This window comes from Diuraphis noxia, unplaced genomic scaffold, assembly GCF_037042655.1.
Source record: "Diuraphis noxia isolate RWA-SAM2 unplaced genomic scaffold, SU_Dnox_SAM2 contig0001, whole genome shotgun sequence".
In the NCBI taxonomy this organism is placed as follows: Eukaryota; Metazoa; Arthropoda; class Insecta; order Hemiptera; family Aphididae; genus Diuraphis; species Diuraphis noxia.
This window is the reverse complement of record NW_028301711.1, coordinates 387,771-411,821: the sequence shown is the minus strand read 5'-3', so window position 1 is coordinate 411,821 and position 24,051 is coordinate 387,771. Positions and strand designations below refer to the sequence as shown.

Below are 24,051 nucleotides of genomic sequence, written 5' to 3'. Positions count from 1 at the left end.
AATGTTGCAAGCCTCCTCTGCGTTTTGATCACCCACGTGCGCAACTCGCTGGAGGGCCTCCTTGAGCTTCGACTGATCCAGTTTCCTAATGGCCCACCCAGTGCGTGGCGGGTTCTGGTAAGTAGTTCGTTGCGCCGCGATGGAGTACTGGACGTACCGGTGAAGGCTGAGGGACTCTTCGTCCAGTACTTTCCAGTCGCGCACTCTGTTCGCTACAGCACGCGACGCAAACGTAATGTCGATGTGAGACTCCGAGGCACTTCTGACGAAGGTCGGCTCGTTGCTGGTTGCAGGAGATCAACCCCAGTGACGCGATGAGGTCAGCCAGAGCCTTACCTCTGTTGTCCTCCTTGCAGCTGCCCCAGTCTCGTGACTTGGCATTGAAGTCTCCGCCGACTATAACAGGCCCTTTAGCCTCGCGGATGCTAATTTCCAGCCGCCTTAAGAAGGTCTCGAACTCGGTGAATGGGACATTTGGGGAGCAGTAGCAGCTAAAGAGCCGTAGTCCGTTTGTCTTGATCCATCTAAACCCTGAGAAGCAGGGGCCAATTACTTCGATCTGGTGTCTTCCGAGGACCGTAATCGCCGACCTTCCGGCTGCATCTGGGTACCAGCTTTCCTCCTCTCCCTTGTCGCGGTACTGCTCGCTAACTAATATTATGTCGACCGCCTTCTCATTCGCCATGGCTAAAGCGAGATCTTGCGCCGCTCTGCAGACTCCGACGTTGATCTGCAGGATGCGGATCATTGCGTGGCTTCTTGTATCACTGCCATCCCATCAGCCGTAGACCTCCCGGCGTCGGTTTGTTTACCGGCGTGCCTCTTCGGCTGTTTATTCCCGCTTCCGCCCCCGATTTGTTGTTGGGCCAGTTCCGCCTTGAAGATTGCTTTTGCCTCCTCGTTGGCCTCGCAACTTGACTCGTAGTGGCCGTTAGCGTCGCACGCCCGGCAACAGTTACGCCTATCCGGTCCTGTACATTCAGCCCTGGTGTGCCCAACGGTCAAACATTTCGGGCATCTTCCCCTCCTTCTCTCCTCCCAGAGACGCACCCTACAGTTGGTGTAGCCCACCCTTAGCCTTCCGGCTGTCAAGAGTTTGCTCGCAAAAAGTGCTGGTAGAGAGATAATTGCCCATTTCTGACCTCTGCTGAGGTCCCAAGTCGAGATTACCCTAATCTCCTCTGTCTTTGCTCCTGTTATGCCCTCGATGGCCCCGACGATCTCCGACGGCTCTGCCTGCTCGTCGAGGTCCTGGACAACGATCTTCTGGATGTGAGCTAGTTCTTTGACCGTTGCTTTATCGCCCATCGCCGTGCCTAACGCTTCAATGATTTTCCCAGTCGTTTGGTTTTGGATTTTAGCCTTACGAGTAAGTCGCCGTCCCTCGTTTTGCTGAGACCCACAATGTCATCCGAGACAGTCTTGACATCACCGCTGCCCTTAATTGTTCTCAGTGCCTCCGAGTAGGAACCTTCCTTGACCCTGATCAAAATGGCAGGGGGGCGCACTCTCAGCGTCCTAATGTGAGGGCTGACTCCAGTGGGTAGCCCTAGCCCTTCCCCTGTGATTGGCGAAGCCGCATCGCCGCCCGTTTTCTTTAGGTTCGTCTTCCTTTTCCCCACCTCGTTCCACTGCCCAGTTACGCCCGTTCCGCTTGTGATGGCCGCCGTGATTGCCGATATTTGTTTGCCCTGGTCCGTCAGCCTGGAGCTAATGGAATTAATCTCCGCATACACGCCCTTATCCAAGTTTTCATGAGACCTTGGTGCCATAGCTTCCGGTGGTACAACAGGTGGTGGACATTTGTGCACCAATTCCGCCACGTATTGTGCCCTATTGCGTGCTGCAATGGCTTGGCTGAACACGTCAATTGCATCCGTGAGCAAGGCCTGTACCGGCTTGGCTACATTCTTCGCTTCTTTGACTGCAGCAAACATTGAGTTTAGCCTTCTTCCTACCCTGTCGACGTGGTCCCTTTCCTCTTTGATCCTCTCCTCCAGTATCTTAGAAAGCTCTTCGCCATGTCTACCTCTGAGATCATCAAACTGAACCGCATGAGTATGCTTCCCCTTGCTGGCGATTAGTCTATCTGCTAGGGTCATCTTATCGACCGCCTCATCGGCTGATGAAGTTTTGTCGCCCTTTGGAGGTTGCTCTGACTTCGGCAAAGTATTACTTCTCGTTCTGGCAGATTCTGTACTTCCATTTCCTTTATTAACCGCAGTTCCTAGTTTCCGTTGCGTGCCAGTAGACACGACTGTCTCAGCAGTAGACTTGCCAGCTGAGAGGGGCATGCTGGACACCCTCTCGACTGGGTTCTGGCTTGTCGATAACGACCTTTGGGGCGAGCCACCCCCAACTGCCGGCTCTGGGGTTTCCGAGGCCCCTGTAGCAGTAACATCAGTATTTTTTGTTGCGTCCATCATAAGTTTTGAAGTGGTTGCTTGGCCACCACTGCCAACGCCAGCATCGCGTCGGTTGTCCAGTTTGCCGTAGTGTTGCGCTGATCTTTCGGGACACCGGGGTCGATCAATCCCCGGTGGTGGTTTACGGTGGCCATCCGTGTCCGTTTGCTGATGTTGTCGGGTGGACAGAACCTGCCGGAACCTGACCGTGTGGGTGAGGGCCGGGTCGATGTAGCACCGGGGGTGGTGAGCCCCCGGTGGTGAGCTTGTCCGCGACCGCTTATTCGTCCATCCCGAAGGTGTGGCTTATTTCGCGGCTATCCTACATATCTGCAGGACTTTCCCCTATCCGCAGCCTGGGGACGCGCCCGGTGGCATGCCCATGCCTCCCCGAAGGGCCGGGAACCTAACCTAACCTAACCTTTTTTTTTTTGTGTTTGAACCACAGCGCTACAGGGGGGCACTTCACCCGTGGAGGGTCGTCCTTCCCCCTGCATCCGTATCATTTATTAGATGACAAAACAATGTACATCAATATACATACAAAATAGCATTATCGTAAAAAACGTTATAACATTTAAGAGCTTCGCTCCACAAAATAAGAGAGGGCTCTATCCCTCTAGTTTCCGCTTTCGGCGCACATTTAATGAAACTTAAACAATTTACTTTAGTTCACATTTCTGTTGCGTTGTCGCACCCGTTCTTCATCCTTCCTTGTTGACTGCACGCGTTTCACAAAAGTTCTGACAGCTTCCCAGTTACTCGGCTTCTTCAGCATACATCCTATAATGCTGACCGGATTCAGTTCTTCTTCCAGCTCTACCTCTAATGCTCTTCTTTCCCTCCACCACCTTTTTTTTTTTTTTTTTTTTTTTTTTTGTTAAATCGCTACATGGAGGCCGAACTGTTTTCACATTGCTTAGCCCCCATGTAACATAGTTTATTTATAAAATCAATATAAATATTTACACAAATGATTAGTCATAACAGTCTGGGGATACCCATTCCACAGCAATCTATATCCAGCAGTATATATGCGAATATCCCTATCCTGTTATGACTTTACAAATCAATACATCATAAGTAGGGACAAGCAGGGTTAACCCGCTATATCCCTTAACATCAGTTTTATATACAAATACATTTTTCCCCTTTCAATTATCTTCTCGGGCCGACAGTCCGCCACCCTAGACATCGCGTTCTGCCCGTCTTCTCGGACCTGACTGAGCCAGCCATCCTGGACATCTCGTTCTGCCATCCTCTTCACAAACCGGCCTAAGCCCGCCGCTTTCGAATCCCGTGCTGTTATTATCCAACTGCTTCTGCGGTCTGTCGAGCCCTCTCCTCCTCTTCCTTGACGGTAAGGATGTTTTCTACCATCTTGTAAAAGAGTCTGAGGGTTTCTTCAGCGTCGTAGAGTAAAATCGCCCTTTGTTGGCTGTCTGCCGGCAGGTCTTCAACTAGGGGACCACAGAGTATATTAGGTACATCATCTGCTGTTGGTAGATGCCCGAGTCGCTCACAGAGATCTGTACGTAGGCCGTTCCAGTTCTCGCAGTGGAACAAGGTGTGTATCCGAAGGACACTGGCAGTGGACACACCTTGGGCTTGCGGCCCTCGTGAAGCGATGTAGGTAGAACTGAAAACAGCCGTGTCCAGTGAGCGCCTGTGTCATGTGGTAACTCCAGGGGACTACTGGAGTCGTCCTGTTATACCACCTAACCAGATTGGGGATGAGGCGGCGAGTCCAAGCGGCCTTGCTTGAGCTGGACCACCTCGTTTGCCATTCTACGATGGTAGCTTTCCTTTCTTCGTTCTTGATCCTATTTCTGGAGACAGGTGGATCCCCTGGGATTGGTTTGTCATTGAACCTACCATTGATCCTCACCCTCTCGCGAGCGATAAGATCTACTGGCGGCATGTTCGCCAATAGGAAGGCTGCTTCGTCCGAGACCGTCCTGTTGGCTCTGTAGTCCTCAGGGCGGCCACCCTCTGTGGTCTCCTAAGATTTCTGATAGATTTGGAAGTGCCGCAGACCGGTGCTGCCCACAACGGGGCGGCATAGAGCAGCTGGCTCTCGACTACGGATCCCAGGAGTCTTCTCTTCCATTGCCCAGGCCCGTTAATATTGGGCATGTTCCTGGAAAGAGCAGCCGCCGAAGTGGTCGCTTTTTTGGCGACCGTTTCGACATGCTTGCCGAAGGAGAGACGGGTGTCCAGGATGACTCCTAGGTACCGAAGATGTTTCTTGAGGTTGATCGGCTGTCCTCCAATGCTTAGACGGGGAGGGTTGTAGGCCGTTCTCTTCGTCAGCATTACAGCCTCGGTCTTTTGATGAGCCAGCTGTAGCCCGTGCCTCACCATCCAGTCGTCGATCCGATCCAGTACGGGATTCACGAGATCCTCGAGTTGCTCGCCTGTCCTAGCCAGACCCACAACCGCAAGATCATCAGCGAAGCCGATCAACTGAATGCCCGGGGGAACGTCCATGGTGAGGAGGTCGTCATATACAATGTTCCAAAGGGTAGGTCCTAGAACCGATCCCTGTGGAACACCGCACGTAACAGCTTTTGGCGCCCTGTTTTCGCCGACCAGTAGCTCTCTGTCCGAAAGCCAGGAACGAATCATTCGCACCACGTACTCAGGGGTGTCCTTTTCCATTAGTGCTTCATCGATGACCGGCCAGCGGAGCGAGTTGAAGGCGTTTTTGACGTCAAGGGTAACGAGCACGCAAAACTCAACCTGCCTATGGTTGCCCTCGGCAGCTAGTTTTGCCAGCTTAGTGATGACCTCTACCGCGGATTCGGTCGAGATGCCCCTTCTGAACCCGAACTGGTTTGGAGCTCGACCGGTGTACCGGGAGTCCAGGTGTTCGTCCAGCCTCTGGAGAAGGAGTCTCTCCAGAACTTTGCCAGGAGTGTCAAGGAGGCAGATGGGTCGGAAGCTAGAAGGAGCCTCGACCGGTTTCCCCGGGCCCTTATGCAGAAGTACTAACCTAGCCTTTTTCCAGCAGCCTGGAAAGGACAGCGAGGTGAGGCACTTGTTGTAGACTTTCAGCGTGGACGATGGGCGGGCGTGGATGATCCTCTTGAGGATCTCGTTTGGTATGCCGGAAGGACCTCCCGCTTTCCCCGAAGACATCTTTTTGGTGGCCTTTAGCAGTTCATCAACCCTGAATTCGGGGATGACGGTGTCGAAGACCAGGTCGTCCGAATTAGGGTCGAAGTGCTCGAAGATGTTCCTGACCTCTGGGCGAGGCATAAGGTCCCAGTTGGTGACATGAGCCTCAGGGAACAGGTGGTCCGAGATGGCTAGCTCTCTGCCTTTGCTCGCCAGTCTGGTGGAGCCATCGCCAAACTTCTTCATGACCAGTTTGTAGGGCTTTCCCCATGGGTTAGACTTGACCTGGTTGCAGAGCTCCTTCCAGCTCTGCTCCTTAGCCTTTCTAATCTCCCTGCGTAGGTCTTTTCTGGCCGCGGAGAAGTCAGCTCTAGCGGTCGCAGCTCCGTCGTTGCCTAGTCTCCTCAGAGCGGACTGGTCTACCATCCGCAGAGATAGAGTTTCGACTCTGAGCTCGGCAATATGGTCGTTCCACTAGTACACCGGCTTTCTACCCCTAGGACACAAGGTCCTGAGAGGCATGAGGCGTCGCACGCATCAGCAATGTACTTATCTAGAGCTGTAGCTGCGTGTAATGCATCGTTGACTCCAGAGCGTGTATTCGGGAGATCTAGCATCTTTGCGTTGACGTGGTTGTAGAATGCCTCGATGTTGAACTTCATCAGCGCCCATCCTGGGTGTCCCGGGACTGCAGCCGCTGCCTGGGGCCAGCTGGGGTGGAGATCGACAGGAGGAGGGTCGATGGAGAAGGTCACATAAGCGTGGTCGCTCAGGTTCATTTCGTCCAGGACCGTCCAACCGTGAATCTCAACGCCTTTGGAAAAGGTGACGTCAATAACAGAAGTCGCTTCGCCTCTAACAAAAGTTGGAGTATCGCCGGTGTTAGCTAGAGTGAGGCCCAGGCTGGCAACCAGATCGGCGAGGAGCTCGCATCTCGGGTTGTTGCAACGAGAACCCCACTCTACGTTCCAGGCGTTGAAGTCACCTCCGACTACCCGCCTGGCCTCCCCCATTGATCGGATGGCCTGATCGAGGTCACACAAGAAGGCTTCGTACTCCCCCAGTGTGGTGCCAGGTCTCCAGTAGCAGCTGAAAACCACCAGATCTCTCAGCCTTATCCACGCATAACCTTGGCCTGCGCCACCGTCGTCGTGGACGAAGGTCGTCCCCGGAGTGGTGCCTACTGCTGCTTTCCTGTCAAGGCTGAAGCGCAAACGAGAGCGATCGACTGTCCTCTCAAAGGGTTCGCTCAAGATGAGAATGTCGATGTCCTTTTGAGTCACTGTCTGGTCCAGGAGCTGTTGAGCGTCCCAGTTCCCGTTGAGATTAACTTGAAGGAAGTAAATCATTCCGGCGGTTTGAGACGCGCCACAGCTCTGCAGCACATCTGGCCTTGCATGCGGCTGTGCCCGGTCGGTGGGGGCTGGTAGCGTAGCCCGCCCGATCGCAGGCAACGCATTTTGCATCCCTTGTGCACTCCTTCTCCTTGTGAGACCTCTCACCACACTTGCGGCAGGCGTCACTGAGGTCCGGACCCGAGCAGCTGCTCTGTGAATGGCTGAAGCCATGGCACTTATAGCACCTGACTGCATCAGGGCGCCGGATCCTGAACCTACAGCTTGTCCAGCCCACCCTGACACGGCTAACCTCTGTTGGCTTAGCAGCTCTTGGCACGCTGACCTTGGCCACCTGCTGTCCGTTCTTTAACCTCCACATCGAGGTTACCGTAATTTCTCCTGTAAGTGCAGTGACGGCCGCGTCGTCCTTATTCGCCGAGGTAATGGCGCTTTTTACGGCGTTCCTCAGAGGAGGGAGTCTCCTGGGGACTACCTTCGGCGAGGGGAGGGCAGGGAAGTCGGAGCTGTTGGTGGCGGCAGCCTCGGCCCCAGCAAACCTCTTGGCTTTTCTTCCGACCACCTCAGTCCAAGTTGCGTTATTTGAGGTGATATCCCTAGCGTTGTGGGAGGGCTTCTCCGGAGCAGTTGAAGCCAGCGGGGCAACAACAGATGACTTCTTCTTCCTATTCCTCTTGGACTTTTTCTTGGATTCGACCGGCGTATCTACGTCCATCGTAGAGCCTCCTCCGTTGGGCTTTTGGCAGGTGGGGCAGCAACCCTCAGGCGGTTCCCGATCGGTGGTCTTACCATCATCAGCTGCCTTGTCATTAACGCCTGCGGAGGTGGTGGCAGTTGGGGCCAACGGACTGGTGGGTCTGCTGGTCTGGGTGCCGGCAACCATGACGGCAGTTGCTTCTTTGTGAGGTAGCACGACAGAATCAAACATCCTGTGATCGATGGAGACAAGGATGTCATGCATCTGCTGCGCCTCCTCCCCATAAGGAGTGCCCACCATCGACTTTTCTATCTGTCCAAGCCTGTGCGTTTTCGAAACAAACAGGTCCCTGGACAGGCTCCTAGCCACCGGCGTGATTGATTCCTCTTCGCATAATGGAGACTCCGAGTCTCCGAACGTCCTTTTTCTCGGTTGGACATCCGACACGACCTTGTACCCCGGTGGTCCGATCACCAGACGGTCACCATACTTATCGAACATGACGTGCTCACCGGTCGGCAAGACGTACAGCTACCCGAGCAAGTATTTGTGACCGTCGCTATTGGCAATCATGAATTGACCCTGCGCTGTCGCGGGACTGTTGTGCCGATCCACGGCCGCCAGAGGCGCCGGAACCGGTGCGTCGCGGCCTGCCAGGGTGAGGGCGGCGCTGTGTTGTTGTGCGTGTTGACCGCGCCCGAGTATGGAATTCGGGCGGCGCGGAAACTAGATCACCACGCGAGCGCGCGCTGCGGCGCGAGCCGGTCTCCGTGCGGCGGCGCCGCCGAGAGTCGCGTATGTTATATATAGAGCTAATAAGTATTATTACTCACCCGTTGAATGGTCCACAGTGCCGATTGAGGTGTCCCTAGATTCGTCTCGACGAGATCTATCTAGTGATACCGGTTTCCGGCTTGAGGAGTAATCCGTTTAGACGCTATCGGCGAATTTATCGGCTATTTGCGATATTGCAAAATATTGCGAATTTCACGTAGATTCCGATACCTGCAGCTTCGTATGGACAACACGAATCCGTAGAGACAACAACCTAAGCTGTAGCTCTAACAGGAGCGGAGAAATCACGATACGAAGGTCCGTGGAATTCGGGCGGCCATGTATAATATATACGGCGGGTGTGTGAACTGGTTGCGTGTACACACAGGCGTGGTCGTCCTCGCCGCCGTATATTTTAAAAACTTTAAATCGTCCTTACGTAAACTTATTGCACCGATTTCCGCGCTGATTGTATCAAAAGACGCACTGCGAGCAGACGAAGCTTTTAGTCAAAACCGCACAAAAAAACGATCACTTCAGCGAAAGAAATAAGTAAAAAACTACAGAGTGTCGCAAAAGAGCGTGCTCCCGGTGGTAATATATACGCGCGACTCGAATATATACGCGCGACTCGAATATATACGCGCGACTCGAATATATACGCGCGACTCTAATATATACGCGCGACTCCAAATATATACGCGCGACTCGAATATATACGCGCGACTCCTTCCCTCCACCACCTGTCACAGTTGAAAAAACACGTGCTCCGCATCGTCGATCGCCTCCTGGCAGTCCACACAAGAAGTGACATCCAATTTCCCGATCCTGTTTAAGTACTCTCCAAAACATCCGTGGTTGGACAGGAACTGCGACATGTGAAAATCTACAACTCCATGCTTCCTGCTTATCCATGCGTTTATATTCTTTATCATTCTCCAAGCCCATCTTCCATTCTTTTCGTTATCCCACTCCACCTGCCATTTGCGCAGCACCTCACTGTGGATCTCCATAGACACTCGGCTTGGGTCTGGTTCGTGCTTCCGGATGTATCTCTGCTCCCTCTCCCATGCTAAGAGGTGAACCGGTATTAGACCCGCGATCACCATCACCGCTGCCGTAGATATCGTGCGATAGGATCTCGCTATCCTAACTGCCATCGTCCTCTGAGGCTTCCCAATGGTTTCGACATTCCGGCTGAACACTAGAGCTTTAGCCCATATTGGCAAGGCGTACAACAGTTTGCTCGCCACAACTGTAGACAGTAGCTTCCTCTTCTTTTGCCCAGAGCCTCCGATATTGGGCATCAGCCTTGATAACGCCGATGCGGTGGCCTGTGCCTTTGCTGCCGCCGTCTCCACGTGTGCTTTGAATCCAAGCACTTTGTGGAGTTCTACACCCAAGTAAATGATGCTGTCTTTGATTTCGATGCGATTTCCTGCGATCGAGAGCTCCGGCATGCTGTATCCCCTTTTCGTGGTCAATATCACGGCCTCGGTTTTCCGTATTGACAGGGTTAGGCCAGCGCTCGTCATCCACTCAGCCACCCTGTTCAGCGCCTCGTTCGTTGCCGTCTCCAGTAACCATGTCGTATGACCAGTTGACACCAACGCCACATCGTCTGCGAAAGCCACCAGCTCCGTTGATGACATACCGCTCACGTTTCCTCCCGTGTCCACGTCCAGCAGCCCGTCATACATGAGGTTCCACAAGAGCGGCCCCAGCACAGAACCCTGTGGAACTCCACAGGTTGTGGGTCTCGAGCTTCCTTCATATATGACTGCCCTGTTGCTCAGATAACTTTGTACAATGCTGACAAAATAGGGTGGCAATCCCTTATCTTGCATGGATTTGACAATCTTTGGCCATTTTGCTGAATTAAACGCGTTAGCCACGTCCAAGGCTACCACTGCGCACAGTTTCCTTCTGTATAGGGTTCTGATTCCAACTTTGTCCACTACACCAGTGACGCGTTTGATTGCGTCCACCGTCGACCGCCCCTTCCTAAATCCGTATTGGCGATCGTTTAGATCACCATGTTCTTCGAGCCACTTTTCCATCCGAGTCTTAATGATTCTCTCAAAAAACTTTCCCACCGTATTAAGGAGGCATATCGGCCGGTACGAAGATGGATCGTCCAGGGATTTGTCCCCTTTCCTCAGGAGGACCAGCATCTCCACCTTCCAAGGTTAGGTTAGTCTCCGGCGACTATGACCGTGCCCACTTGCTGCCTTCTAATCGGTCTAGGAAGTCTATGAATTGGGTGAAAACCGTGTTAGGGGACCAGTAGCAGGAATACAACGTTAGGTCCTCCACTTTGACCCATCGAAATCCTGCGTTGTCCTTTGGGCCGATGTCCTGTATTTGCAGCCTGGGGTTAAATGTTACTATCGCTGCCTTTGCTCCAGTATCCGTGAACCATCCTTCAGCTTCTGAGCGGCACCTATATGGTTCACTAAGGATCAGCACGTCAATGCCCATGTTAGACGCCGTTGCCAGTGCTAGGTCCTGTGCGGCGCGGCACACTCCAGAGTTTATTTGGAGTATGCGTGTCAATCTGCGTTCTGGACACCTATGACCGCCTCGTCGTTACGACGCAGTTCATCCCTGGCCTTGCCAGCCTCCAAGATCTTCTGGAATGAGAGAATCATCTCTCTTTCCGCGTTGCAATTAGCCGCCAAGTGTCCACTGGCTCCGCATCGCCAGCAGCATCCACTCCTGTCCTTTCCCCTGCAGGCCTTGGACATGTGACCAAATGAAAGGCAGCGGAAGCACCTCTCTAGCTTCGTGCAGTCTAATCCGGCAGGTCACCATACCTACTCTAAGGCGCCCAGCGCTTATCGCCTTTTGCGCGATGGCCGAAGGGGCCGTGACCACAGCTAACTGAGTCCCGCCATACTGCCTTCTGAGACTTGCCACTTTGAACATCTCGCCTTCTGTCCCATAGGAGGCTAGCAGGGATGAGGTGACTTCCTCCTTGGTGCTCCATTCATCTAGATCCTTGATTTCGAGAGTTGTTCTCTACTGCAATGATCTAACCTCGATCTCGTCTCCCGCTAGTCTAGAGACCTCGGCTCTGACTGCCTCTACTTGTGATGGATCTCCGCGGACCTCTATGAGTAGGCCTCCAGAATTAGCCTGTCTCATTCCGGTTACTCGATCACCAATTATCTTGTGGTCCGCTCCCCCTCGAATTTTCTTTGCCAAGACCGGAACGTCTTCGCACCTGAAGTTTACCAGAATTGCCGGTGGTCTAGAGCGTTTGATTGGTTTAGGCACCAAGCGTGTTGATTGCGTGCCGTCCTCAGAAGCCGTGCTCGTAGATCCTGTTGCCCTGCTGGTTACCAACTTGGGTCCCGCATTTATGGGGGGTTTTCTTCTGACTACCTCCGACTAATGGCTGTTTGGTACCTCCAGGTGTGACGTAGTGTGTATCTTTTCCACAATTTCTGTTATTGCATCGATTTTTCCACTTTGTTCCACCAGGCGTGCGTGGATATCCATGGTGCGAGCCCCTTGTTCTTCTACCGACAAGTCCGCTGCGCCACCACCAATACCCCGTTGTCTTATGCCCTCTTGAATATCGTTTAGAGCCTTTGTGGTCTGCGCGTGCTGCTACAGCTGCTGTTGTTGTAGAATTTTTAATCTTTGCTCCTGGGCATCTGGATTCCTTACCATTCCTAGTTTCTTTGCAAGGTTCGCAAACTCCCTAAGCCCGGCACCTACGGCTTTGACTCCTGTTTTCACGTCGAGCTTAGTATTTGGGGCTGCGCTAACCGCTGCCTCTAGTGTCTCCAGTTGAGCCATAGTATCCTCTAGCAGTTTCGTGTATTTTGCTTCCGCTTGGTGTAGTCCTAGTGTTGGTAATGATAAGTGCCTCGGATTTGTGGATTGCTAGATGGAGTCCAACGCCCAGGAGCCAGTTCGTTGCTATCTCAGCTGCTTTTTATAGGGCAGCATACCTAACCTATGGAGTCTTTTGCAACTGCAACTAGCGCGACGTCGTCCGCGAACGCCAGGAACGACACTCCAGGTGGAAGACGGTTTTTAAGGAGGCCATCGTACAATATATTCCACAGCGTAAGCCCCAGGACGGAACCCTGGGGCACTCCGCTGGATATAGGTTGCACGATATGTTTGTCATCAAGTCTGGACAGTAGCGATCGGTTATCCAGGTAACTTCCTATGATCCGGCAAAGGTAACTCGGGATGGACTTCTCCAGTAAGGCTTTAAGAATGGCTTCCCATGGCGCCGAGTTGAACGCATTTCTTATGTCCAGTGTTAGTACTCCAACTTTGTTTCTGGGGCTGTTTGCTTCGACGATACCTCGGAGGGAATGGACCGCATCCGTGGTGGATCGGCCTTTGCGAAAGCCAAACTGCCTTTCGTCCAGACCATTACTGGTCTATTACTCCAGTCTATAACTTTCTCCAACAGTTTCCCAGGGCAGTCGAGAATGCACAGTGGCCTATATGAGGACGGTTGGTCTGGTGGTTTGTCGCCTTTTTTAATGAGAACCAGCCTGGCAGATTTCCATGTGACAGGGAATATGCCCTCCGAGAGACACTTGTTGTATACTTTTATAGGAAGTCTGGTTTGCATCGGGTGTAACATTTTAGCACGTCGTTGGTGATGCCATCTGGTCCAGGGGCAGTGTTACTCCTGAGCGAGCGTGCTGCTGACTTTATTTCTACAAGCTGTATGGCCGCGTTGATCGCATCCTGATTGCAGCTAGCTGGCCAATCGTCCTTGGGTCTTTGTTGGTGCGTCGGGAACAGTTCACGGACTATGGTCTCAACTCTGCCCGGTATGTTGATCCCGGGAATCGGCGAAGGTTTTGATAATTTCCCCATTACCAGTTTATAGGGCATGCCCCATGGGTCATGTTCTACTTGGTCACATAACCTGCGCCACTTTTCGTCCTTCGCTGCCTGGATTGCACTAACCAGCATTCGTTTCGCCTCCTTTGCTTTTGTTTCCTCTTCGGTGCAAGAATGAGGTCCCAATCTTTTTTTCTTGCGTTGAAACACACGGCGCAGGTGGTTTGCTGTCTTACGAAGTGAGCCTTTTTCGGGGGACCACCAGTATACGGATTTTCGATGGCTGCCACTAGGTGGTGGAGTTATTTCCTTGCAGGTATTCTGGATACTGGATGTGAGGAGTCTTGCACACTCGTCTGCATCACAGCCGGTCAAATCCAAGTCCGGTGTCGCTTCTCTGAGGATCGCTTCAAGCTTCTTGGTGTCTACTTTGCGGGAATTCCATTGTGGAGGATCCTTGGGGGTGACTGGTGTTTGATTTCGGATTATGAACCTGATATATCGATGATCGCTTAGCGAGATCGTGTCCAGAACTTCCCATTTGGCGATTTTGTTGGCCAGAGCTGGGGAGGCGATCGTAAGATCTATTATCGACGATCCTTTTCGATTGCAGAATGTGGGAGTGTTGCCTGAGTTACATATTATTAGTCCTAACGCACTAATAGAGTCTGACAGAGCTTCGCCTCTCTTGTTGTTAGAGCTGCTGCCCCAATCTGTGAGGTGAGCATTGAGGTCACCCGTTACCAGGACTTGGGAGTTAGCTGATCTAATACTTGATTCGAGTCTAGCTATGAAGTCCATGTATTCAAGAAGGGTTGAGTTAGGAGACCAGTAGCAAGAATACAGTCGGACGCCTCCGGTCCTTATCCAGCAAAATCCCTGCTCCTTCGCCCCTATTTGATCGATGCTTGTGTGTTTGGCGTTTATTATCGCTGCCTTGTGCGAGCAGTCGCTGTGCCAGTTCGAGGTCTCTATGTGGTGGGGTTCGGTGATAAGTATGAAGTCAGCTGCCTCTTCAATGCCTACTTGATGTAGAAGGGCCTGTGCTGCTTTACAGCAGTTCAGATTTATCTGAAGTAGAGTCGTCATTTACTTTGTTTTGCTGCCTCAATTGCACGTTTGAACACGTGGCATTTGTGGCTGCCTAGTCGGTGGTCACTTGATTCTTCCTCCTTGCAGAGGAGACAATTGGCATTCCCGACAGAGTCTGCGCTCTTGTGCCCTTCCTCACCACACTTCCAACAAAGGTCAGGTCGCTCATCGTTTGTGCAGGTCCGCCTTGTGTGGCCGAATCCTTGGCAACGGAAGCACTTCAGAACGTCTATCATACGCTTGACCCTGCAGTTTACGAATCTAATTCTCAGTCGGGTTTTCAGGAGTGTACTCATCGCAGCCATAGGCACTGAGGCGGAGATAATTTGAGTACCACGATTAATCCTTCTCTTGCTGATTATTCTGGTGGTTCCTTGCCCCTTGTTATGCGCTTCCAGCGCTTGTAAGATTTCCTCGTTTGTTGCTTCTTCATCTGCGTCTCGAATTTCGACTGTTGCCCTGTCAGTTAGTCTAGTGCAGCTGGCTTCTTTACCGATAGCGGCTTTGATAGCTATCTGCAGGTTTTCGATTTTGGCTGCTTCACGGTTCAACACTAATCTGAGGTTGCCATCCTTTGTCTTGGTGATCGAGTGTATAGTGCCGCCTACTCCCTCCACATCACGGCTTGTTCTTATTTTTTTCAGCATGTCCGCATACGATATGTTGTCTGCCTTTACTATGACAACGTCAGGTCTAATCCGGGTGTGTGGCTCTTTTTTCCCTCTCTTTCGCGAGACCGTCTCCCATTTTTCGGCGGTGCCACTTTAGGGTTGATCTTGGGAGTCTGATCGCAGTGGTTGCTGTTCCTCCTCGAGCTGCGCATTTTGCCTAGGGGGCGTTTTTTGCTGTCGCCGTTGCTGCGGTTTGACTGGTTTCACCTGTATGTTCTCTACCTTTTCGACCAGCTTTGCAATAACTTCCCCCTGAGATATTACCATCTGACGGAGTCCCTTGATAGCTGCAGGTAGTTCGAATCGGGAGCGATCTGGTGAAGGGATGGTGTTCTCCGAAGCCAGCATTACGCCGTCTACATTTTCTTTGTGGGGGCTTGTCTGGACCTCTGTCGTCCTCTTCTCTGCATTATTCTTCTTCGTTGTATCCGGGTGTGTTTGGGTACCCCTGCTGGAGATACTGGCGCAAACTTTGCCGGTACGTCTTCCCCATTGTATGAGCCCTTTGACGCCGTTCGACAGCTGTGTAATGAGCGCCTAAATTTCCCTCTTCGTGTTTGGGGCAGCAGTCACTTCTTCATCCAGCCCCTTCGACAAGCTATATACTTGTTGAAGGTTTTTGAGGAAGCGGGCATTAGCCTCTTCCATGGAGACTTCTTCATGATGGCTTGAGTTTGAGGAGGCCTTTAACTTTATCTCAAGACTGCCAGCTGCTGTTGGTCCTTGTAATTGTGTCCTTAATTCTCCGGTATTTCCTATTTCCTTAGGACGAACCACTCCCAGCCGCCGTCCAATGGTGTCCGACCACCACAGGTAGGGTGGCACCAGGACGAGACTCGTCATTTTGTAGTTTTGATTCCATTTTTACTTTTTGTGGCTAGGCTTCCACTGACGACACCAGCCTCGCGTCGTCTGTCCTTGTTCCTACCGTTTGGCCTGATCTTCTGGGACACCGGGGGGCATATTAACATAACGTACATGATTTCGGCACCAGCTTAATTCTCATTGGTCAGTTTAAATCGACTTGTTTTCCCGCGCTAATAATTAACTGTTATCGCAGTTTTATATTATATTGTGTTATCAAATAATATATTAAATATTCAATATAAATTGTTGTTTGCTAATTTGTTATAGGTTTTTGACTTTTTATAATTATTAATTATAGTTAGTTAAGTGCGGTGGTAAAAGTAATAATTTATGTATATGTTTCTATTACACATATTTATCCTGATTTATGAATGTTAATTTACCTAATACAATATGGTTTTTAAATTAAAAAGTTATAGGTAAGTACTAGTTTATTTGTACTTAATTACATTGTTAATGATATTTATTACTATTAGCGTGAAAAAAGTGTAGGAAGATCAATGTTTTATAAATAAATAAGTTATTATGTAAGTAAAAATAATATTTGTTACAATGTAACATTTCATGTCTGGTTTGATTTTCTAATACTATACCTATTTATACGGATTGTTGAGTGTTAATTTATCTAATATAATTATTAATTATATGGTTTTTAAGTAATTAAGTAAAATACTCGTGTTATGTATATTTAAAGTATTTTTAATGGTACAAGAAATAGTTAACATAATTACACTTTAGTAGGTAGATACTTATAATAATTTATTATATAATCATAAAATTCACAAAATAATTATTTATTTAATTTAAAAACTAAAAATATAAAATAAAGGAATATCTAAATTAAAATTACATACCTGATTTACATTTTAATAAATAAGTAATTGTCATTATAACACTTATTAGTGTGATTTATTAATGCGATTTTGCGTTTGGTTGATTTTTATTTATGTTTTGTTGTAAATTTCTTTTTCGTTTAATTTTTTTTATATTTTCATTGTTAGCAGGTCGTCCTACTACTAACCTACTACTGCCTCTAGTCACTCCAGATCTTCGTCGACTTATCGATGTAGGTTGTACTCGTATCTTAGCTTTATCTGCATGACGAAGAGAAATCTGTTTTCCACAAGTGGACAAAAAAGTTTCCCAAGAATTTTTGGTTTTGACAATTCCAAGTTTTTTCAAAAATATTTTTAGAGATTCATTCGTGGATCCAAATTTGTCATTGTGGTGAGTCATTAAATTAATAACGTTTTGAAAGTCACGTTGTGCAGGGTTTAATACATTATTTGTTAGAAATTCGGGTTGTTCATCATCTATAACAACCTGACTTGTATTATTTGTATCCATTATTCCACAATTATTCTCTTTCATCTCTTCTTCAGCATTTAGTGAATAATAGAATGAAAGTGGTTGAGCTTTGTCTCCAAACGCTAACAGCCATATCATATCTACATTTTGCTGTAACTGGAGGTGCGTTAGGTAGTTCTTTACTAAAAAAAAAATATACAGCAGCTTGGTGTTTGCAAAAGGTACCTAAATGACCTTGATAACAAGTGCAATACCCCAAAGTTGCATTTACTTCATAATTAATGGTTTTATCTTTTTCACTTGGTACTTTAAACATATTATTATCCAATGCTTCAATCATTTCAATTGTTAAATATTTAACTTTTTTTTGTAATGATAATAAAAATAAACGTGATACATCGCAACGACTATTACAAAACTTTCTTATTCTACGAATATAATAATGCTCCATTACAGTACTTGTGAAATCCACTAACGAAACCACATTATACGCTTTATTTCTGGATAAAACTATATCTTTATATATCCTGACACATACTTCGCTGAAATTGTTAGTTTGGTGACCATGGGTTTCAAAATTTCTATAACATAAAATCCATATTTCCTTACGCTTCCAATATGAATTTATGTATTTAACCCAGTTAGAATACTTTGCTACATAAACATTATTAATGCTATCTATTGCATTTAAATAAGCGGATTCAGCCATTTCTACATTCGATGCTGTTAATATGTTATTAAACAATGCATACAATATAGGGCGATCAAACTTTTCAATGTTATTTTCATTGGCCCATAACCACCTCCAAACAGATTGACACACATGAAAACGACAGAGTAATTGCTTTGACTGTGGCCATACAGATTGCAATGCCTGTCTTTCTGCTTCACTGTCATCTGTTATAAATAATTTTGGAAAACATTGACCACCAAACCCATTAGAACCAATACAAGTCTTAACTAATTCAAATCCAGTCTTATAATCATTCATTGACTGACCTTTGGTAATAATTACAGCTAATGGAACAGCACCAACAGCACACGGTGTAAGCATAAAAGTAATAGAATGATAATGTGCATCACATGACGCTGTACTATCAGAGAATACTATGTCTTTTGAATATGGCAAATTATGTGCACGTTGCATCAGTGGTGTACAAATAACAACAGCAAATGGTTCTTCATTAATTAAAACCTTTACTCCTTTTTCTTCATATGATGCTTTTTTGGACTCAAGTTTCTTCAATTAAAATAAAAATATTATAAAATGTATTTTTACTTAATGTACTAGTAACTAGTGGATAATTGTATATATTATGTACTACTAAATAATAATAAATAGATACCTCTATTACGCCTTCCCCAATTCTTGGGCCTAAATTAAACTCTCTCCATACATTATGCCAATGCTGAACGGTTCGATATTTTGGGTTTAAAGATGCATCAGCAAGAACGTTTTCATCATCTTCTAACTCTAGCTTACCTTCATGAAATGTTATTGTGTCAGTTATTCCTAAATAATGAACAATAAGATAAATTATACAGTTATGTAAAATTTGAAACTTTAAATTAAAAATAAAGTAATTTATTTGTATGGACTAATACTAAACTAACCAAGTCCATCATTAAAATAAGTTTCAAATAACTGTCTTGTGTCAGGGATACTTCTTAAATTACTTAGCGCATCAGCTGTTTTTAATGTATGAGAATGATTCATATCAATAGAAATTTCAGCAACTAAATCCTTCTAAATATTCAACAAAATACCAAAAAACAAAATGTAAGCATTATTAATTCATATTCTTAAAATAAATAATTCTTTATTATTATAATAATACTAATCTTCTTAATTATTTTCTTACTTTAATATATTTATCCTTTTTTTTAGTGTTTTCTGTACACTTTTTAACTTTTATGGTTATTTTTGCTGTACAGGATATGTTTTTTGATTTTCCTCTTTTATTTAGAACAGCATCAACTTTTTTAAAATTACTATGATGACATACATAATCTTTTCTAAAAATAAATTCATATATATATAACATTACATTATTATGTATGTAATATTTACCAACATATTTAACTTACTGGCAAACAAAATATTGTAGCCAATACCAATTATTTAACAAAGAGGTAGTAGTAGGTTAATGGTAGGAAGACCAGCAACAAATGAAAATTCAAATATAATTATGCAAAAAAGAAATTTATAATAAAACAACAATAAAAATCAATCAAATACAAAATCACATAAATAAATACTACTAAAAGTACATAAATGATTATACATTTTACATTTTTCTGTTCCCTCGTTTTTTTTCACACTAATAGTGATAAATATCATTAACAGTGTAAGTAAGCACAAATAAACTAGTACTTACCTATAACTTTTAAATTTAAAAACCATATAATTATATTAGGTAAATTAACATTCAGCAATCAGGATAAATAGGTGTATTAGAAAATCAAATCAGACATATATTGTTACATTTACCACCATATTTAACTAACTTGCACACAAAACGTTGACCTTCTCTTTTGGTATTTCTAACAACCCAACTTGTTTTTGTTTTTTCGGAAAATTCTTCTATCCATTTTTGGCAAGAGTCAAAATCTTTTATGTTAGACCTGATTTCATATACCTCATTTTAGCAGGTTACTATCTCATTTATAAATGACGAAGGTAGTAGTTTATAGTTAATCATTTTAAATGAAATTAATAATTTTAATAAAATTCAAAAAGCTAACAAAGAAAACAAGTCGATTTAAACCGACCAATGAGAATTAAGCTGGTTCCGAAATCATGTACGTTATGTTAATATGCCACCGGGGGTTGATCGTTCCCCTAGTGGTGAGCTTGTCCACTACCGCTTATTCGTCCAATCCCGAAGGGTATGGCTTATTTCGCGGCTATCCTGCATATCTGCAGGACTCCCCTATCCGCAACCTGGGGACGCGCCCGGTGGCATGCCCATGCCTCCCCGAAGGGCCGGTAACCTAACCTAACCTTTTTTTTTTTTTACACTTAGATATCGGGATACCAACCTTTCGGTTATTTCACCCCTATGTCACATCATTTAAACAAATCACACAGAATTTAACCACTCATAGGGACTATGCCCCTAATTACGGTCACACAATTTAATTTACAACGTTTGAGAGGCTCTGTCCCCTCTACTTTCGCTGTCAACGCACAATATATAAAAGCTTAACTAAGTTTAAATAATTGGATCGGGTTGCAAGGCTTGCCTTCTTCTTTCTTCGGTTTCTTTATTCTTCATAATTCCTCTAATCATGTCTGCGATAATGTCCCAATTTTACTTCAAGACCAGCATCGTTTGGATGAGGTTCCTTGCATTGAGGTCTGTATTGGTTGCCAGCTCTGCTTGTCTTCTTTTTTGATGCCAAGCCTCGCATTTAAACAGCGTATGCTCTGCGTCATCCGACGGGTCGCCGCAGAACCAGCACTCAGAGCTTCTCAGTTTTCCGAACCGATTTAGGTCTGCTGCAAAGCAACCATGTCCACTGAGCGCCTGTGTAATATGTAAGTCCGTTTCCCCGTGTTTTCGGTTAATCCAGGGCCCAATGTTCGGTATGACTGTGTGCGTCCATCTGCCCTTCTCACTGCTGTTCCATCTACTCTGCCATATCTCCAGGATGCTCTCAGCTGTCAGTGGTCTTTCAGGATCTCTTTTTTTTTGTCGTGCATCATATGCCGTTCTTTCGCGAGTAGATCCAGGGGGGCAATTCCCGTGATTACCCCGAGTGCGTCTGTTGATGTGGTGCAATAAGCAGAGGCCACTCTAAGGCAGATGCGCCTCTGTACCTTCTGCAGGGCTAGCCATCCCGCGGCGCACATGTCCTCCTCCCAAATCGGTGAGCCGTATAGAAGAATTGAGTGGGCCACGTTGCTTAGAAGTTTCCGTCTTGTTGGCCTTGCTGCGCTGATGTTGGGTAAAATATGGCTTAAGTGTTGTACTGTCTTGCCTGCTTTAGTTGCCACAATACGGGCGTGGTCGGAGAACCGCCAGTGGCTGTCAATGTTCCACGCGTCAATGGTGATGGTCATGTCGTTGTGCGTTCTAGTGTTGGTAATCATCATGGCTTCGCACTTGTGCGCAGCCAGTGAAAGCCCTGTTTGAGTGAGCCATTCGTGGACTCTCTGCGCTGGGAGGGCTAGTTTTTGTTCTAGCCCGATGGAGTCGGTGGCCTTTGCAACGAGAGCGACATCGTCTGCGAAAGCCAGGTATTCGACTCCGGAAGGCAGCTGGGTTCGCAGGAGGCCGTCGTAGAGGATGTTCCACAGTGTGGGGCCGAGGACTGACCTCTGCGGTACCCCACACGTGACGGGCATCCTCTCCTCGATTCCCCCTGACTCGAAGTATAGAACTCGGTTTTCTAAATAGCTGTTTATTATTTTCTGAAGGTATGTGGGCACCTCCATATCCCGCACGGCTTCCAGGATGGCGTTCCACGGGCAGAGTTAAACGTAATTCATATGTCTAATGTAAGTAAACCCACCTTTTTCCTGCTGTTCCTGTGAGGACCGTATTCCTCAGGACTTCCAGGGCGTCGATTGTTGAGCGTCCTTTTCGGAATCCGAATTGCCTCTCGTGCAGTCCTTTGCTGGTGTCCAAAAATAGTCTCAATCGGTTGTCAATAATTTTTTCGAATAATTTGCCGAGGCAGTACAGCAGGCATAAGGGTCTATACGAGGATGGGTCGTCCAGGGGTTTATCTCCCTTCCTCAGTAGAACCAGACGCGCTTTTTTCCAGATTTCTGGGAAGACCCCACTGCGACAAGTGTTGTATACGCCAATGAGCAAGTTCGGATTGAGCGCCACGATCACTTTTATCACCTCGTTCGGGATACCATCAGGGCCCGGGGAGGTGTTGACTCTAAGGCTTCTGGTTGCCATGGTGAGTTCCACGCGATCAATCCCGCGTGCAGAGTGGTCGCTGGGTGTGGTCCACAATGGGATGTTGGCGTTTCTTGTGGGGTGCTGCGGAAACAGTCCGTTGATGATGCTCTGTAGTCGCCCTGGCACGTTTAGTTCAGGAATTGGTGGGGGTCTGGTGAGTTTGCCCATTATCAACTTATACGGTAATCCCCATGGATCTTTCTGCACTTGATCGCAGAGGTCTCTCCAGGAGGATTCTTTGGCCTTCTTTATCGCTAGGACCAATTCGCGTTTTGCTGCCTTGGCTTGGGCTTCTTCGGCCACACTGGCGGCAGGGCCCTGTCGCTTTCTCTTACGTTGGTGTATTCGCCGTAGCTGGTTAGCCGTGTGGCCTAGTATGTTGATCTCCGGGTTCCACCAGTGAACAGATTTCCTAGGGTTCTTGCTCGAGTGGGGTGACCTCCGACATGACTGTACGGTCTCTGTCAGCAACATGGCTTTCCGTTCTGCGTTCATACATTCGGGAAATTGGTGTAACATTCCTGGGTCGAGTGTTGTTGTTAGTCTTTGTATGTCAATTTTAGGCACTCTTGGAGTTTCGATGGTTTGGCGTCCAACCTCGATGCTAAAGGTCAAGTAGAAATGGTCGCTAAGGGATACTTCATCGAGTACCTTCCACTTCGATGTTCTCTGGGCTGTGCGTGGGGTCGCAATTGTTAAGTCTATGATGGTCCCTTTGTTGAAGGTGCTCACGTTGCCCCTATTGCATATGACGAGTCCCGTGGCGTTGATGAGTTCAGCCAGGATTTCTCCTCTCTTGTCGTTTCGGGGGCATCCCCAGTTGACGTGCTTGGCATTGAAGTCAACCGTGAGGAGGACTTCAGTGGACTGACTCTTGATGCTTGCTTCCAGCCTACTGACAAAGTCTTTGTACTCTTGGAGCGTTGAATTTGGGGACCAATAGCAGGAATACATTCTGATTCCGTTCGCACTAACCCATCTGAACCCGGCTTCCCCGAGCCCTTCGCTATCGAGTCTCCTTTTTTGGGCGTTGATGATCGCTGCCTTACCGGTTGCGTCGACGTACCAGTTAGAGCCCTCTTTTTTTATTATACTCGCTGATGAATATGTAGTCGGCAGACTTTTCAGACGCTGTCTGGTGAAGTAGGGCCTGAGCTGCTTTACAGCAGTTCAGGTTTATCTGCATACATTTTATAGGTTTGGTAGTCATTTTCTCTTGGCAGCTTCGAGCGCCCGCTTGTAGGCATGACATCTGTAGCTACCCATGATGTGGTCGTCTGATGCTTCCTTAGCGCATAGTAGGCATTTTGGTTTCTTCTCACAGGCGCGACTCTTGTGGCCGGCTTCTCCGCATTTCCAGCATCGATCCTCCATTTCTGCCTCCGTGCAATTGGAGCGGGTGTGACCAAAAGACTGGCATTTGAAGCATTTTTTCACTTCGATCATCGTTTTAGTTCTACAGTTAGTGTAGCCTATCCTGATCCTCGGGGTGACTTTGTGGACGACTGCCGAGGGGACAGAGACGTACACCAACTGAACTCCTCGTCCAACCTTTCTTTTGCTGACGATGTTCGCTGTATCGATGCTGCCAGTTTTGTCCGCAATAGCTGCAAGTATTTCGTCATCTGATCCCTCCTCGTCGACGTCACTGATCTGCACCTTGGTAGAGTCTTTTAAGGTTTCAGTTTTTGCGCGTTCGCCTATAGCTTTCTGCAATGTTTTGGAAATGGTTTCCCCGTTTTCCGTTTCTTTGTTCAGTACCGCCCTGAGGTGCCCTGCCCTAGTCATCGATATCGCATTTATATGCGTGCTTACTGCTTGTACTTTTTTATCCGTTTTGATTCTTCTCAGCATATCTGTGTACGTGAGGCCCTCGGCTTGCACAACGACTGCCTCTGGTCTGTAACGTTGCTTGGTTTTGCGATAGTTCTGTGGGTTATTCCTCTGAACTATCTCGGCCCAGGTGTCCTCAGTCGGTATTTTCAGATCTGGTGCGGTCATGGGTGTTGGAGCTGCCTCCTG

The 24,051-nt window shown here is 47.7% G+C and overlaps 1 protein-coding gene and 1 pseudogene across 1 annotated transcript; both read right to left on the bottom strand.

Annotated features, from left to right (window-relative positions):
- Positions 1 to 3,713: 3,713 nt before the first annotated feature.
- Positions 3,714 to 6,874, bottom strand: LOC149059115 (uncharacterized). Its single transcript, XM_089222716.1, has 2 exons — positions 6,762 to 6,874; positions 3,714 to 3,978 (listed from the first exon to the last, which is right to left on the bottom strand). Exons 1-2 carry the CDS (start codon positions 6,872 to 6,874, stop codon positions 3,714 to 3,716), a joined length of 378 nt encoding a protein of 125 aa, XP_089078842.1.
- Positions 6,875 to 16,714: 9,840 nt separating this feature from the next.
- LOC149059114 (uncharacterized) lies at positions 16,715 to 19,812 on the bottom strand (annotated as a pseudogene).
- Positions 19,813 to 24,051: the final 4,239 nt, after the last annotated feature.

Excerpts from the sequence above, each read along its gene's own strand:
- LOC149059115 (XM_089222716.1), bottom strand. The coding sequence starts at position 6,874 with ATGATTTACTTCCTTCAAGTTAATCTCAACGGGAACTGGGACGCTCAA. Across the intron at positions 3,979-6,761 it reads ATCTTGAGCGAACCCTTTGA|ACACACCTTGTTCCACTGCG; the intron begins GAGGACAGTCGA and ends TGTCCTTCGGAT.